Raw genomic sequence first — 18523 nt, 5'->3', positions numbered from 1 at the left:
CAAATTTCCCTTGTCCTGCCACTTCACAGGTACTGGTAACTCCTGTCACTTCCCCCACCCTCTCTCAAACCAATAAGTTGCCTCAATCAGGTCTTACGTACTTGGCTAATACTTAAAATTTCAGCTGTCCGTTTGCCTTATTCAAGTCTTATAACAATATGTAGGAGTATACACGGCCAAGGTTTACCAACTCCGTTACCAGAGAGTATCTTGAGGACAATAATACGTTGTGTATTATCGTAGTGCAGTCTCTGTACCTTGGCAAATCCAAACCTGTTTAAATGATCATAGAATTTATAATTTGTAGTGTTAAAGAAAATAGATAGAACGTATGTCCAAGGCTTTTGACGAAATGACAAAATCATTTCTGTTTCATTACCCTCCCCCTCAAGATTATATGCGTCCCGCATATGATTTTGTATTTACAATATATACATATGTACAATACTGTGTAACACCTGACAGTTTGTGGCATTTGTCTAGTACAAGACGTAGTCCTCAATCTACTGTGATCTTTTCTTGCATCTAACAGGGACGTTGTCATTATCAGAATGATAATTTGACTTGCCTTCTATATTTGCCTTGTTACTTGGAGGTTCAAGGTCTTCCTCTGGTTCTGTTCTCTCATCATTAGGTATCTCGTCTTGCAAAGTTTGAGGGTACCCATGATGCATTCTGTAGATATGATATGTGGCTTTCCATTACGTCCACAATCAACTTCGTGGGTAAGATCTGTCATTTTTAACTTCTTGTAAGGACCCTGCCAGTAGCTTGTGGATTTTGGCAAGCAGCCTGCCTTCCCAATATTGGAAAGAACACACAGGCAATCTAGTTCAAATTTCTGCCATGACAACTTTGGTTCGTGATACTTCTTCTGCTTAACCATTGCTGTTTTTAAATTCTCTCTGACATGCTTGTGTACACTTTCCATGGTTTCTCTTATTTTCCAGGCCCACTTGTCTTTAGGAATGTGCTGTACTGATCTTGGCATCTCTAACATGATGTCAAGCGGTGTTGATACATGTACTTCTCTTCCCAGCATCAGGTAACTGGGAGTGTAGCCAGTTGTTTCATGAACAGAAGCCTGGTAAGCTATCATTACAAATGGTAAATATTTGTCCCAATCAGAATGATGGTTGTTTATGCAAGCTCTGAACATTGTTACTAACGTCTTGTTATAACACTCTACTATTCTATCACTTTGTCAAGAATAAAAGTTGGTTTACAGTAAATGTGGATCTCTTTGAATTCACTGACATCATCAAAGAATGATGATACAGTCCTACAAAAAAATGATTAATACGAACTGTATACATGAGTTTTTATGTCCCCCATGTTTAAAATAGACATCATAAGGACAAAGCTTCTTAGTCTAATCCTGCCTTTCAAAGGACCCATTATAGAAGCTTGCAAAACGGAATATTTAATATACAATACTTTTCCCTTATCATTTTATTGTTAATTCAACAAATTCTAAATGCGCATCCAGTCTTATGAATTATTTCGATGTAATGTGCATCATCATTTTGTATTAGCATAATACAAAGTTTAACACAAACAGTAACACAATAATTCAGGTAAAAAAAAATTCTATGCTTTATTTATTTATTTATTTTGCTGTATTATGTTACATTGTTGTCTTGTGAACTGTCAGATTTTGCTGATCTACTGTCCATTTTTTGTAACACATTTGTAACAATTTCTCCAACCTCTGGTTGTATGAACTCTGATCCAGACTAAAACATGATTTGAGATACATTAAATAAACATGTTATGAACATTATCTTCAAGTTTGTCAGATTTTTTTTCTATTGACTAATCTTTACATAAGGACTGACAGGATGGTAAACATCATTAAACTAGAAAACTGATCAGTAAGCAAGGGCCCTGCCGAGGGGTAGAAATATAAGAGTGCAGCTTACAGAGTGAGAATTTTAATTGATTACAAAAATTTAAAAATATATGAAGAAGAATATGCAATAACAACTGTATTTATAAAATTTCAAGATAATTCCTAAATATCCAACAACCTGTAAAGAGTATCCCTGTATTTACATAAGGCAGTAAAAAACATATCTATAATAACTCAATTAAATGTATATTCAAACAAGAATAAAGCATGTGTTTTCAAATATCACCCTGGCCTGACCTTAACTTCAAAACAAACATCAGTTGCAGACAAAGGTTAATTTATCTTAAAGTGACAAATAAAGATAAGCCTGGAAAATTTTCTGCCCAAGACAAGATAATTAATCCCAAGGGATTCATTGTACTGCTCTCTTATCCTTTTCTTCCAAGTTTACAATAAGAACTCTTTCAGTAATGATAGAATGAGTTTATTATTGGACTACCCGTTAAAATTAATAATATTCTTGAATTTACATACGGCAACCAAAAAAAAAAAAAAATCAATAAATAAATAAAATAAATAAAAAAAAAAAAATTAAAAAAAAAAACATCTTTATGTATATCTTGTTTTTAAAATTCAATAAAATCATAACTAATTGTATATTTTACCAATATAAAGTATGAACATTATTTAAATCCACATTTCAGAGAATGTAAACATCATTCAGAATTGACCTTAACTTCAAAACAAACTTCATTTGCAGACAGAGGTGTTAATTAATCTCAATTTGACAAACACAGATAATGCTTTGGATTTTCTTCAAGAGGAAAGTTAATTAATCCCATGGGACTAGTTGCGGCTTTCATAGTTAACAATTGGAACATTCTCAGCAGTTATCTCTCTTTGCCCTGGCATTCATTCTAATGTAAAGTTAAGGAAACTACCCCACCACCCCAGCTCCAAACTGGATGACATAGAGAACCAAACTTAGCATCAAAATATGTCTTACTGCCTCTTCAACCAACATACCAAATTTGAACTTAATTGGTCAACTGCAAAAAAAGTTATTCGAAAAAAACAGAAAATTTGTGGACGGAAGAATGACAGACGGACAGACAGACGGACAGACAGACAGAGTGATTACTATAGGGCACCCGCAAATCCTTGCGGGGCCCTAATAATTACCATAATAAATTTTTTTTTTTTTCAGTATACCCATTTACTTGAGAGCTGAAAATGAATATTTTATGAGTAAAGAAACAATTATTTTTCTTCCTAGCTTTTTTGATCTAATGAATCTGGAATAATTGGAACTACATGGATTCATAAACAGTTTACAATTAATACTGTAAACGTATTACATTAGGAGGTGTATTCTATTTAGTGCCTTTTGTGGAAGGCAGCTACCACTAAATCAACTACATTGCTAAATGTTTTGTACATGTATGCATATACTTATATCTAGCACAATCAGAAAGCACTAAATAATTACTTAATCATTTTATTACTATTACATGTAATTAGGATTTTACCATGTTGTAATTTGAGTAGAATGTTTTAAGATAAGCAAGAAGTATGTATGTTGTGCTTTTTATATTTGATATAAAAAGACGAGAGTTTTGTACATTTAAGAAAATTACATTGTATAAAGGTGTAAATACCAGTTTATCTTTTTCAATCATTTTCAATATAGGGTACCTGCTATTTACCTCCAAGAAAAAAATGAAACTTTCCCATGCAGACAGAATTGTGAAATTACATGAAACTAAAGTTCTGATGAATAAAAAGTTGTTTACAGTAGATAAAACATTTACCTTAGAAAACTTCTTTTTTGTTGAACATTTTTCTGGGATTTTAATCCCAAAGAAAATCTCTGTTGGATTGTATTCTTTTAAAAAGTCTTTTGGGTCCCTTGAATTAAAACAGAACTGCAATTATAATCTCAATATAAAATATCTAAATGCTACATCTTGGAGAATTTAGAAAGACAGCTTTTCTTTAAACTCTATCTCAATTTCATAATCTCTCCATCTTTTCCTTGTTAAATGCCAAATTTTCTACTGTTAAATTCTTTCTAACATGAGATGCATAACACCTGTACATACCAGGAGATGCATAACACCTGTACATACCAGGAGATGTATAACACCTTTACATACCAGGAGATGCATAACACCTGTACATACCAGGAGATGTATAACACCTGTACATACTAGGAGATGTATAACACCTGTACATACTAGGAGATGCATAACACCTGTACATACCAGGAGATGCATAGCACCTGTACATACCAGGAGATGTATAACACCTGTACATACTAGGAGATGTATAACACCTGTACATACTAGGAGATATATAACACCTGTACATACTAGGAGATGTATGACACCTGTACATACTAGGAGATGTATAACACATGTACATACTAGATGTATAACACCTGTAAATACTAGGAGATGCATAACACCTGTACATACCAGGAGATCTGTAACACCTGTACATACTAGGAGATGTATAACACCTGTACATACTAGGAGATGCATAACACCTGTACATACCAGGAGATGTATAACACCTGTACATACTAGGAGATGCATAACACCTGTACATATCCCGAAGATGTATAACACCTGTACATACTAGGAGATGCATAACAACTAGATGTATAACACCTGTACATACTAGATGTATAATACCTGTACATACTAGGAGATGAATAACACCTGTACATACTAGGAGATGTATAACACCTGTACATACCAGGAGATGTATAACACCTGTACATACTAGGAGATGTATAACACCTGTATATACTAGGACATGTATAACACCTGTACATACTAGATGTATAACACCTGTACATACTAGGGGATGTATAACACCTGTACATACTAGGAGATGTATAATACCTGTACCTAATACCTGTACATACTAGGAGATGCATTACACCTGTACATACCAGGAGATGTATAACACCTGTACATACTAGGAGATGCATAACACCTGTACATACCAGGAGATGTATAACACCTGTACTACATACTAGGAGATGTATAACACCTGTACATACCATGAAATGAAAAACAACTGTATATACAGTGTTCACCTATCTACCTATACATGCTTACAGAAGCTTATAATACCTGTACTTACCTACGTATCAGATCTACAGGAAGCTTATAACACCTGTACTTACCTACGTATCAGATCTACAGGAAGCTGACCTTCACCAGAGGTTGGGGCCATTTTCGACAGATGTGTAGCAAATTGTCTGACAGTAGGGTGGTAGTGATGCTGTAAAATAGATAAGCTGGATAATGACATGTTCCATGCATTGCACAACTCATTTACATCTTTTATTTTCCAGAAACATATTTGTTTCAAAGTTAAAATGTTCAAACATGTTTAACAAAGTTGCAAGGCATAAACATAAAATTTATGTATTGATTGTTTGTATACATATTTATTAACAGCTTCTCAGAAAATATGAAATACTTCTTCATATTGATAAAGCAGATAAGCTATGGGCATAATTATAAAATCAGATGAATTACCTTCATTAGAGTTATCTCCCATAACATAGTGTTGTGTGCATTACTGTGCTCCGGGTGAGATAACTCTGGTAGGAAGACGCCGCTACCTTGTGTCTCATTATCGTACAGAAGCTCACTAGATCGATAATTCTACAACATAAATCACATGACAGTACAAAAGTTTTATGTCTTTCTTTTGCATATTTTCAATTTCTTGACTGCAAATTAAAAATCAAAATTAATTGAAGTCTTTTGTGTGAATGAAACTGACCACTACGAATCCCCTGAGGGCAGCTAACATGGCAAGACAGCTGTGTCCCTCCTGCTGGAGACCCAATGTACAGATCCTCTTAATGAAGGCAAGCACTCTCTGCTGGGAAATCTACAAAGAGAGAAAATCAAATAAAAATAATTGTTATGAAGGTGTTCCTTTTGTGTAAAATTTTACAAAGATTAACTTGCAGTCAATATCTGCTTAGTGTGCCTAACATGCACTACCTGTCTTTTCCTTCTTCCCAACATGCACTCTACACACTCCAAAACTAGCGAAGCATCATCACTAGACACACCTGAAAAATTACATTCAAAACTATTCAAAGAGTTATTAAATGGAATTTTTTATTCAAAATTCTCATCTTCATTTATCAAAACAATGTCATAAACATAATTGTTTTATTCCTTACTCTTGTTTTCACAGATACTTTATAAAAACTTTGCTGATTGTGGAACTGTAAATGACTGACCTGCGTTCACTTTCAGCATGGTGTTGTACAGGTGGGTGTAAAACCTCATAGGGTCAATATTGAGGACATCACCTTGACCCATCAGAATAGTGAAGGCCGTCTTGATATAGTGGAGGGACTCTCTGTAGCCCAGATTCTGGACATAAACACATACAAGGGGAATACATTAACAGGTGCAGGGAATTCTCTAATGATTCATGTAAAATAGACTTATTTAGAAATTAGAATGACCTTTCAAAAGTGACTGTTTTAAATGATGATACAGGTAACTAGGATAGAAAATAACAGTATGTCAAAGACTCGGAAACTTTTGATGTCTTTACTCAAACAAAGCATGAACATTCTCTAATCATGTGAGCCATGATATATGTCCCAGTGTATTAACATACCCCTGAGTCTATCAAGGTATTGAAGACATTAAACAAATCATCAAAGAAATCCACATTGATCAGATGAGCAAACCTGTAATTATAAAGTAAGAATTACATTTATAACTCTTGTGTAAGAATTACATTCATAACTCTTGTGTAAAAATTAATTTATAACTCTCGTGTAAGGATTACATTTATAACTCTCTTGTAAGAATTACATTTATAACTCTAGGCCATTCCAAGTTTTTTCTCTGTTTAGTGTCCACCCATCTTTCAAAAACCTACCTACATGTACCTATTCACAAAAAACACACAAACAAAAAAAAATAAAATAAAAATAAAAAAATGAAATAAAATAAAGAATCTATAATCATAAAAATGAGGTCAATCAAAGGATTTGATTTCATTAATCTATTTTTCTCATAGTTAGATACATTCTTAAGCAAAATCAGGATATTAAAGGCTTAAATTTTACCTAACATGACATATTGTAGACAAATATTTAGAGAAATTAACTGAATTCAAAGATTTGACCAAAATAATCAGTTTCAGGACTCCTGATTTTGTTTGTTTTTTTTCTGATACTGAGTGTCAAAAACCTAGGCGCACACGGACGCTAAACATAAAAAAAATTTGGAATGGCCCTAGTGTAAAATTACATTCATAACTCTCATGTAATATTACATTCATAACTCTCACGTAAGAATTACATTCATACCTCTTGTGTAAGAATTACATTCATACCTCTTGTGTAAGAATTACATTCATAACTCTTTTGTAAGAATAACATTTATAACTCTTTTGTAAGATTACATTTATAACTCATGTAAGAATTACATTTATAACTCTTGTGTAAGATTACATTTATAACTCTCCTGTTAGAATTACATTTATAACTCTCGTGTAAGATTACATTTATAACTATCGTGTAAGATTCCATTTATAACTCTCGTGCAAGAATTACATTTATAACTCTCATATAAGAATTACACTTATGACTCTCTATAAGATTACATTTATAACTCAAGTGTAAAATTACATTTATAACTCTCATGTAAGATTATATTTATAACTCTTGTGTAAGAACTGGCAGAAAATCTTATATGTAAGGCAGGTTTTATACAGCTATAAACAGATCTGCTTACTTGGCTAGCCCCTCCAGTACAGAAGGTAGAAGACTGGACTTCTCTAGACTCTTTAACACTCGGAAGTAAGTATGAAAGACAGTCTGAATTATCTCTGTGTGCTACAAAAAAGAACAGAATTCAAAAATCTAAATTCATCCCAAGAACATAGCTGTAGTTGAATCTAATTATCAAAAGTTTTGAAAATGATGAACATCTTTGAGATAACTTTAATTTCAAGCAGATTCAGAATTAAACACTAGTGTTTTGTTATTTTTTCAATTATTTGCAATCACCGATGTTATGCTATATATGTTAAGGAAACATACGGTGGAGGGATAAAATATCATTGTTTTTTTTATTTATCTGATTCGTCACACAACTCAGTTTAAATGTTAAATAAAGTACTTTACATAGAGTAAGGAGAAACTGGTACCATTTTAATTTTCCTATTTTTATCTTCTGATGCCCTTGTCTCTAATAGTTCATGCTCTAGTAGTTCCATCTTCTTCTTTTTCTGCAACAAAATTAAGTGTATAGTTGATGTACCCTTATTTCAACAAATGGATGTACTTTGACTCTTTGTTTGTGATTTCTAAAAATTTTGACATAAATTACTGGAAACTACTTAAATCAATTGGAATATTGCATAAAATATCACTATGCTATTGGTGAATCATCATATTTTTGGTATTTTTTATTTTTATTTTTTTATTTTTGAAAGGGGAAGGGGGTTATAGTTCGTGTATTTTTTTTCTTTTGGAAGAGCAGTAGGATAATGAAAGTTATGTTCTTCGTTTCTTATTTTTTCAAAATGTAAAATACTTCACATATTCTTATATTCTAAATTTCAAGTTTTATATGCAAGCATCTGTCTCCTGTTTTAACTTTTCAATTAAAACTTATATGAATATGAAACATATTTTAAATTAAATCATCAAAGAGTATGAAAACATTCTACTCAATTTTCACAAAAATCAAAAGTTACTAACAAGGGTTGTCCCAGAAAAACACAAACTTTTCAAAAACATGTATTTCATGAAGTACCTGACCAAAATTATTCATATTTTGCACAATTGGGAAATGGTATTTTTGTTACTTTGACATAATAGAGAGATTTTGCAAACCAACGTATATATCAGGGGATTCCCCCTGGAAATCTGTGCATTACATCATCAGTTTTGCTATCGATGAATTTCTACATGTATCCACTTACATGTAAATGTCTGAGTACACATAAGTCCAAACTTGTAGCTTATATTTCCTTATCTGCTGTTTATTTCAATGAAAGTGTGTTTTTTCCTCTTAAGCCTGAGGATTTAATGCAAATACTGCTAAAAAAAAAATCTATGGTCTTGGGAACTAATGTGTGAAATTCTTTAATCCGACATCATAAATGGCAATTGTACGTCGTTATATGCACAAAAGCTTTCTGTCCGATATTGCCAAAAATGGTGACATTGGGTGATAATGTGGCACACCACATTATCATTCTGTACCATTTTAAGCAGGAAACGACTCCTGTCCATACAGAAAAAGAGAAGGAAATGATGGAACGACGCCAACGTATCTCAGACACTGGTTCATACTTAGCTACAGAAGTTCAAGGATGGCTGAACTGGTCATTTAATGAAAGACAACAAACTACAAAGTGACCTGGAAGCCATAAAAGGAGACCACCTTTGAACTGCTCTAGAAGTTGGATAATGATTGGGGTTGGAAAATAGTCTATTTAAAGAATTATTTCTGCGATGACTCTAAAATGTGTGAGATAGGTACATGTACTTCTGTTTCTGACTGAATTTCAATTTTTTTGTCAAATTTCACAAAATTTTAAAACTCAAAAGAAAAGAAGTACAATTCCTGCACAATTTCAAAACCCTGTAGATAATGTGCTGACAACTATTAATTAAGATCCATTTAAGTGAGAGAGAAAATTTTATTTATAGAGATATTTTATAAAACTTTCTTTGTAGTATTCAAAAAATGTTGATTATGGTGCTTGCCAATTTTCAACTTTATAATAATAGTGCAACAGAAATTATTGTAACTGTTTGTATTGGGGGGGGGGGGGCAATATTCTCATTCAGTTTATTTATTTGTAATCATATGACTACCATCTGATGCACTAAAAATTGTTGCAATTTTTTTCAGTTTCGTCCTCACTTTTCGTTCTCTCCTTGACAGTTTCTTCATCATTTCTTTCCTGGTTTTCCCGTCCTTTTTCACTGAGTCACCCTCGTAATCCACCTCTTTTATCTTCAGACTTAAGAAAGTGTCCAGCACCTGTAGAAAGAGCAGAGTAACATAATGTCCCATGTACTTAATACAAAAGGACAAAGAAAATATACTGTTTATACTGTAAATGTATTTTATCTAGCACTTTTGATATTTGGCAGAAATTGATTTTTCAACAAGTTAGCATTGATTTTGTTTAGCGCAATTGTGTATGTATGAATTCATGTATATATATGCAAGACATTTAGGGATATACTTGATTTAGTGGAAGCTCTTTTCCACAAAGCTGCTAAATAGAATACACATACAGATGTGATATGTTTACAATATTTTACTTACCTCCTTTTTGACCTTGAACTCCCTAGCCTTGACCATTCTACTGATGCATTTTATTATCTAAAAAAAGATACTGAAAATATTACATCATAAGGAAACTATTTCCACTACTTGATCACAGGTTTGAATTATTTACAAAACTTTTAAGTTTACAGTTTTTCATACTTCTTTTATATTATGGGAAATTATAAAAAAACTAAGCATTTTCTAAAGAGACTCTGGGTCTGATTTAGTCTATATACCTCTAATGATAATTCCCCTGATTTGTCACCTCTAAATGCCTCTTGTACAGTCTCACAAACAATACCGCTGACCTAGAATTCACCAAAAAAAAGATTAAATTCTACATGTACCAGTCTGTATGAATTAGAATACATGACTATCCACAAATATTTGCTGAATATCAATGAACTATTTTTTCATGAATGTTGCCATATCACAACATTGTTCAAGATTTTAAGGACTATCACTATTTGTACTACAACATTGTTATCACTATTTGCACTACAACATTGTTATCACTATTTGTACTACAACATTGTTATTTCTGTGAGCCATTAAACTGTCCTCTCTGTTTCCCCGGTTAATTAGAGGGACCAGTACAGTGATGATGTTGAACCATTAGACTTACCTCTCTATTGCCCCGGTTCATTAGAGGGACCAGTACAGTGATGATGTTGAACCATTAGACTTACCTCTCTGTTTCCCCGGTTAATTAGAGGGACCAGTACAGTGATGATGTTGAACCATTAGACTTACCTCTCTGTTTCCCCGGTTCATTAGAGGGACCAGTACAGTGATGATGTTGAACCATTAGACTTACCTCTCTGTTTCCCCGGTTCATTAGAGGGACCAGTACAGTGATGATGTTGAACCATTAGACTTACCTCTCTTTTTCCCTGGTTAATTAGAGGGACCAGTACAGTGATGATGTTGAACCATTAGACTTACCTCTCTATTTCTCCGGTTCATTAGAGGGACCAGTACAGTGATGATGTTGAACCATTAGACTTACCTCTCTATTTCCCCGGTTAATTAGAGGGACCAGTACAGTGATGATGTTGAACCATTAGACTTACCTCTCTATTTCTCCGGTTCATTAGAGGGACCAGTACAGTGATGATGGTGAACCATTAGACTTACCTCTCTGTTTCCCCGGTTCATTAGAGGGACCAATACAGTGATGATGTTGAACCATTAGACTTACCTCTCTGTTTCCCCGGTTCATTAGAGGGACCAGTACAGTGATGATGTTGAACCATTAGACTTACCTCTCTTTTTCCCTGGTTAATTAGAGGGACCAGTACAGTGATGATGTTGAACCATTAGACTTACCTCTCTATTTCTCCGGTTCATTAGAGGGACCAGTACAGTGATGATGTTGAACCATTAGACTTACCTCTCTATTTCCCCGGTTAATTAGAGGGACCAGTACAGTGATGATGTTGAACCATTAGACTTACCTCTCTATTTCTCCGGTTCATTAGAGGGACCAGTACAGTGATGATGGTGAACCATTAGACTTACCTCTCTGTTTCCCCGGTTCATTAGAGGGACCAATACAGTGATGATGTTGAACCATTAGACTTACCTCTCTATTTCCCCAGTCCATTAGAGGGACCAGTACAGTGATGATGGTGAACCATTAGACTTACCTCTCTATTGCCTCGGTTCATTAGGGGGACCAGTACAGTGATGATGTTGAACCATTAGACTCACCTCTCTATTTTTCTCGGTTCATTAGAGGGACCAATACAGTGATGATGTTGAACCATTAGACTTACCTCTCTATTTCCCCGGTTCATTAGAGGGACCAGTACAGTGATGATGTTGAACCATTAGACTTACCTCTCTGTTTCCCCGGTTCATTAGAGGGACCAGTACAGTGATGATGTTGAACCATTAGACTTACCTCTCTATTTCCCCGGTTCATTAGAGGGACCAGTACAGTGATGATGTTGAACCATTAGACTTACCTCTCTGTTTCCCCCGCTCATTAGAGGGACCAGTACAGTGATGATGTTGAACCATTAGACTTACCTCTCTATTTCTCCGGTTCATTAGAATGACCAGTACAGTGATGATGTTGAACCATTAGACTTACCTCTCTGTTTCCCCAGTTCATTAGAAGGACCAATACAGTGATGATGTTGAACCATTAGACTTACCTCTCTATTTCCCCGGTTCATTAGAATGACCAGTACAGTGATGATGGTGAACCATTAGACTTACCTCTCTGTTTCCCCAGTTCATTAGAGGGACCAATACAGTGATGATGTTGAACCATTAGACTCACCTCTCTATTTCCCCGGTTCATTAGAGGGATCAATACAGTGATGATGTTGTTCCTGTAGTTAAAGTGAGGTTGTGTCTTCAGTAATTCACACAAACACTTCACAGCCAGCACCGACAGGGTCTGACAAAAAAAAAATCTGGGAGTAAACTTGTCATTGGGAACCATGATTTGAACAAAGAAGAACATAAACTACAAGGGGATACATTACATGCATATCAATGTGGCTAACTAGCACCTGTTTTCCTGTGAAGATTTTTTTCATCTTTTCCTACATATTCCAATGTCAAACATTGAACTCCCCTTCCCCTACTGTGACCCCAGTAGCCATGATTTTAAACAAACTTAAATCTTTACTACCGGTACGTGAGGATGTTTTGTTTTGTAATATGATCTTTGGCTCAGGTTAACTAAAACTTAAAAAGATGTCAATTATTAGTACTGTTACTATATATACAGTGTATAGAAATAAAATCACACATTCTGGGAATTCTGGCATTAACTTTGTCACTAGTTTTCGTTTTCTTCATCAGAGAGAGATCTGATTCAGTTTCTCATGAGACTTCCACTCCCACAAGAGGCAAAAAACTGAATTCCAATTTACAACAACATTGAATTTTGAGGTCTCAATAGACTTCACTCACCTGGGAGGCTGATGAGGAGAGTTTCAGTTCAGCTCCTCCCCTAGAGTATTTTTTATCCTTGTTTTCTACAAGTTTTCCTACAACACAGATATAGCTGTGGAAATGTTCTTATATATGAAAAGGCATTGCATATTCAAGATTGTTTTATATGCTACTATTTCCAATTCTCCTTTTAAATGAAAATAAGTATTATATCCACTTATATGAGTCAAATAATTTTTAATTTAGGCCAAAAAATAATCATGATAATAGTCTTGTTTCCTGCTAGGGTAGAGTGGGGTAATTTCGACCACTTTTGCTGATTTGTGGCTTTCAATCCACAAAACAAGACTGTTTTCAAATGTACTAGTTTAAAAAAGATTCAAAGTAATTGAGATTGATTTTTTCTTCATATTTTTCTGCTTTAGGAGTTAAAAATGCATAAAAAATTATAAATTGGTTAAAAAATAAGTAAGCATGTTGCATGGGTTAATTTCGACCGGCCTCGGGGTAATTTCGACCACAACAAACATCAAAAAGAAAGATAACTCTTGCAATGCAAGTAAACTGTACCTGTCGCATTTTATTCAAAATTTATGGTCCGAGAAACTATATTGCCTTATTTAGAAAATACGTGTATCTATCTCTATCAATAAAAAGATTAAAATGGATAAGTACTAGTATCCATACAGTAAAGAAATGGGTTGGGTTACTTAAGCTTTTCAGTGCTGTCTTATGGACATCTAAATTCTTATTCTTTATTCTAAATTCTGCTTTTAATTCGCGAACTCTATATTTTAAAATTGTGATATATATAGTTATGCAAATAGATAAAATCTTCTCAGATTCCACAAATAATTTCTTTGATATGATTTTTAATATGTCCAACCCAAAAGAGATTTTTTTTAATACCGTCTTTTCACAACAGAATCATTCAGATTGTATATATATGTATAAGGTTTGAGCATAGCATTAGAATTGCGTATATTTTTCTTCACTAATATTTACCATCTACACATTCATTTGGAATGCGTTGTATTACGTATTTTACGTGTTTTTTAATTCTAAAAAGAGATAGGTCCTGAAAAATTCGATCAAGTCAATTAAATAAAGATTTACAGAAGCAAAGTCCTCTGAAATCCCCCCCCCCCCCCCCGGAAAAAAAAACTCAAACAAATCATTAATAACGTGAAACATCATAGTTTTTTTTTTTTTTTTTTTTTTTTTTTTTTTTTTTTTTTGTTTCAAGATTGTTGTGGTTTTTTTGGTGTGTTGTTCTGCTATTTTGGGTACTATTTGGATTTGTGTACCTGGACTGTGTGATACGATCTTAATACGACCGGTTCGTTGGTTTTCGATAGCCTCAGTCTTATCCGTCAAAGTTTAGGCATTCGTAATAATGAAAAAAAAATTACAAAAACCTGATTTTTTTTTTTACATACATTTAATATTGCCTGCATTCTCTTTTTTGTTAATTTGACGGGTTCGGAAACTTGGATTGCTCTCGTCATGTGTTATTTCATAGCCAGTGCCGACTCCGTGTTCTCTCGCACGTCGATCAGTGATGCACTCTTGTGAACGGCCCGCAAAATATAATTATAAAGCTAGGCATGTATATGTTAATTAATCTGACATATTTTTTTTAATAAAAGGTTATATGTAGATAATATTTTACAAATACAGTATAATCATTTTTTTTTTTGGAAGATCTAACTCTGCATTGCATTAAACGGCTGTTAAAGACAACTTACACATATTTCAGAAAAAGTGGTCGAATTTACCCCGCGTCCTTAAAATCAGTAGGGGTAATTTCGACCAAAATCAAATGGACGTTTCTTGTGCATTTTGAGAGAAATCCAAGATGAATTGGTAAAATTCTGCAACTTAAAGATATTCCAAGAAAAAATAAAACAATTTTAATTTAATTCGTGCTGTAGACTGTTGAACAAGGTTAAACTTAAAGAGAGGTTGTACGAGTTGTCTCTCTTGCATTTCCTTGATCAAATCAAGCGCACTGAAGACGGGGTTTCGGACGTCAAACTGGAGACATAAATAATAGTAAAAATATTTTTTATATCACTGATCAAGCCATATTTGCGATGAATAATTACACTAGGACACACAATTTGAAGAATAGTTTTCTACAATTCCGAATAAATTAAACTTGTCTCAACACTTCCGTAGATCTTTGTGTAGTGTTGTTTTCCTGTGGTCGAAATTAAACGGTGGTCGAAATTACCCCGACTTACCCTACCCGACCAACCCCATTTTTTGTGCCCAACCCTAAAGATTTTTTTAGTTTTGGAAGAAAAAAAATTGGGAATTTCTGGAATTTCATCGTTCTGTCACTGTAATTGATTTCCGTGTTAACACAAAAAAAGCATTTCATGAAATTCTTTGTTTTAAATATGGATTTTCATAAAACACCACTTAATGAGTTGTGCATCAAAAACATGAAATTTAATTTTAAAAGACAATACTGACCTGTGACGTGTATAATTTGATCTTGCATTAGTTCATATCCAAAAAATGCCATCGGAAAAAATAAAATAAAAAAATAAAATAAAATTATTTTCTTACCTACCTACCCTATTTTTTTCAGGCTGGTAGCAGGAAACAAGACTTTTTTTGGGACTTATTTAGCTAATAAATAAGGCCTAGCTACCTAACAAGCCTGTCAGTTTAAAACAAATAATAGAAAATGTACAAAATTCATTTTATGAATAGACTCAATAATTGTATTATTTTCAAATAACTGACCCTTCATCAATCCTTTATATTTCCAATTTATATTAGATAAATTCATACTTTATGTACATGTACATACCTTTACAAGTCATTTCCAAAAACTCTAAATATTTTTTATAATTCAATAGAAAAGTTTCTTCAAAGTCTCGAATCTGCTTTGTTTCTTTCTTTAGCTGCAAGAAAATAATCAACAAAATGGTAGATTTTACATTTACTTCTCTGTATAATCAATTTGTAGATTCATATACAATATCAAATATAACAGATTTGTCATAAAAATCAACATTTCTCCTACTGTTGATTCATCATGTTTTCTTCCTGCGGTTATTCTCTTTTATTGATCCCCAAATAATTTTTTTTCCACATATTAGCTTCTGATATACTGTAGACATACTTTTTTCTGCATGGAATTAATTTACGCTACGGAAATATGTCACATCGTACTTAAAGTGCATTTAAGACCTAAAGAAGCAATGAAAGAAATCTGCATAGTTTTCTACCCATGTATTGAACAGAAATTCTGATCCCTCAGAATTTTGATCCTTTGGAAAAAAAGTACATTCCCAAACTTCCTTTCAAATTAATTATAAATAACAATAAAACAAAGATACCTTCTGTGTTTTTTCAGCTTCTGTAGGCAGTCTAATCCTATAGCCAGGTATGATGTCTTTAAAAACCTCCATCATTGATACCATGGCAAGTTTACGCACAGTCAAAAACACATCTGGATCACTCTCCATGATGTATGATCTCAACTCCTTCAGCTTTTTAATCTGGAATACAGATAATACAAATTTCTTGATTTTAACTACATCTCACAAAACAACACAACACTTAATATAGGTTAATAATGACTATTTTCGAGTAATTAGATGTTTAGATAAACTATTAGCCAGCATTGAGAATGCTGTTAAAGGCCTTTCAAAATACAAGAGACTAAGATCACTTCACATACGTTTTCCTCGGGGTTTTCTATAAGGGAGCTTGCCAGGGCAGCTATTCTTGATTTCCGAGCCCTCAGTTTTTCCTGTCTGTTAGCATACAGTTCTACATTTGTCAGGGCTGGTAACTTTTCCACCTTCTCGGCTGGGCTTGTTTCTGGATCATTATTTTCTTCCTCTTTAACCGCAGGTTCATCTTCACAAACTAATTTCAAAATTTAAACTATTCACAATATTTGAAATCTAAGTACAATATGTCTGAATTTGAAAATCTATTCAACTAAAATAAAATAAGTCAGCAGTATTATAATGTTAAAACTGCAGAAACATTTACCTTAGTAACAAAATAGTAATCAGATTTTAATTATGTGAATTGTCATCATTAAAAGATTAAAATTTATCTCTTTCAATTACTCATCAACCAGTACCTTCTGGATTGACAAGAGTCACTTGTGGTACGACCCCTTTCTTTGTTTTTATGGGCAACAGTGACTTGACATTCTCATCGTTAGCGAACAGTTTACGAGGTCTCTGTTCATACTGCTCTTCTTCATCTCCCTCTTTTGTGTCTTTCTTCTTTCTTTTCTTGCCACTTTTTACAACCTCTGTAGATAATGTTCTGTGGTATGAAAAAGAAGCTAATGAATAATCATACACATACAAGGTAAACGTACAGATACATGCTCATAAAATATTTACAGGTGAACTTTTCTTGCATATATTTCTGATTAGTGATGACAAAAACTATGATATCAATAATTAGGGAAAAACTGGCATTTTAAACATTATGGTATTCCAAATCCGAAACAAAGAAGTGAAAAGATGTCTCTGAGGTCCTTGTATGAATTGAACTGCTCCCTATATGAATAATACTTTATAAAAAATACCAAATATTTTGTATCTCTCCTTACAAGTACCTTAATCTGCTGACCTTAAGACATTTAAAGCAAAAGTAAAATAAACGTGAAACATTCTAGTAAAAATTTATGTATACAGCACATACCTAGATTTTGCAGCATTTATAAAACCTGAAGCATTTCCTGGTGTACCATAAAACTCTATATCTTCTTCACCTAAATCACTCTCTTCCTCTGTTTCTAGGCTTCCTCTCCCGTTTACTTGAATATGATCCCCCCGCTCGCTCTGCTGGTTAAGTTCTGCCAATCCTTTTTTCTTTTTCTTTGGTTTTAGTTTTCCTTGTTTGGCAAGTTTAGATGTTCTTTTATTGGATAACTTGACAGAGCTGGCTTTGTAACCTTTTCGTTTACCTCCACGTTTTCCTGACTTTTTCTATTTTTAAAAAAAAGATGAAAATTTTAAAGCCAAAAAAAGTCACTGAAAGGTGAACTGAATCTATACAAAAAAGATACATTTACAGCATAATAAAGTTAATGGTAATTTTTAGAAGATATATATCAACAATATAATAAGCAATATCAGATTTACACTGAAACAGAAAGTCGCGTGTGTACTTACCGCAGCCATATTTACAATCTTAGTCATCTGGGTGCTTCACCGTTTTGACTAATAACACGTAAAACGCTGTAGACCCGAATCTTCAGAGACATATCTACACAACAAACCACAGGACCCTCTAATAGTTTTTTAAAGGAATTGATCATTCAGGTAAACTAAGCATAGTATCTTGAAAAGCTAGAAAGTAGAGAAGATGGGAAGATATTTCGCCCTAGTATTGCCTAGCTCTATTCTAAGGCTTCTAT

The 18523-nt window shown here is 33.5% G+C and overlaps 1 protein-coding gene across 1 annotated transcript; it reads right to left on the bottom strand.

Moving 5' to 3' along the window:
• Positions 1 to 1597: 1597 nt before the first annotated feature.
• LOC133192781 (nucleolar complex protein 3 homolog) lies at positions 1598 to 18301 on the bottom strand. Its single transcript, XM_061328791.1, has 21 exons — positions 18279 to 18301; positions 17806 to 18092; positions 17231 to 17421; positions 16817 to 17007; positions 16473 to 16634; positions 15941 to 16034; positions 13135 to 13211; positions 12494 to 12613; positions 10440 to 10511; positions 10201 to 10257; positions 9790 to 9909; positions 8060 to 8140; positions 7645 to 7745; positions 6518 to 6590; positions 6129 to 6264; positions 5884 to 5954; positions 5657 to 5767; positions 5407 to 5535; positions 5049 to 5146; positions 3664 to 3760; positions 1598 to 1736 (listed from the first exon to the last, which is right to left on the bottom strand). The coding sequence occupies exons 1-21, from the start codon at positions 18285 to 18287 to the stop codon at positions 1623 to 1625; spliced, it is 2391 nt and encodes a 796-aa protein (XP_061184775.1). The 5' UTR covers positions 18288 to 18301; the 3' UTR covers positions 1598 to 1622.
• Positions 18302 to 18523: the final 222 nt, after the last annotated feature.

The sequence above is a fragment of the Saccostrea echinata genome, unplaced genomic scaffold, assembly GCF_033153115.1.
Source record: "Saccostrea echinata isolate AGI-Se365-2 ecotype Australia unplaced genomic scaffold, CSIRO_AGI_Sech_v1 ptg000001l, whole genome shotgun sequence".
NCBI classification, from domain to species: Eukaryota; Metazoa; Mollusca; class Bivalvia; order Ostreida; family Ostreidae; genus Saccostrea; species Saccostrea echinata.
The sequence above is the reverse complement of the archived record's forward strand: the minus strand, read 5'-3'. Positions and strand labels throughout refer to the sequence as shown.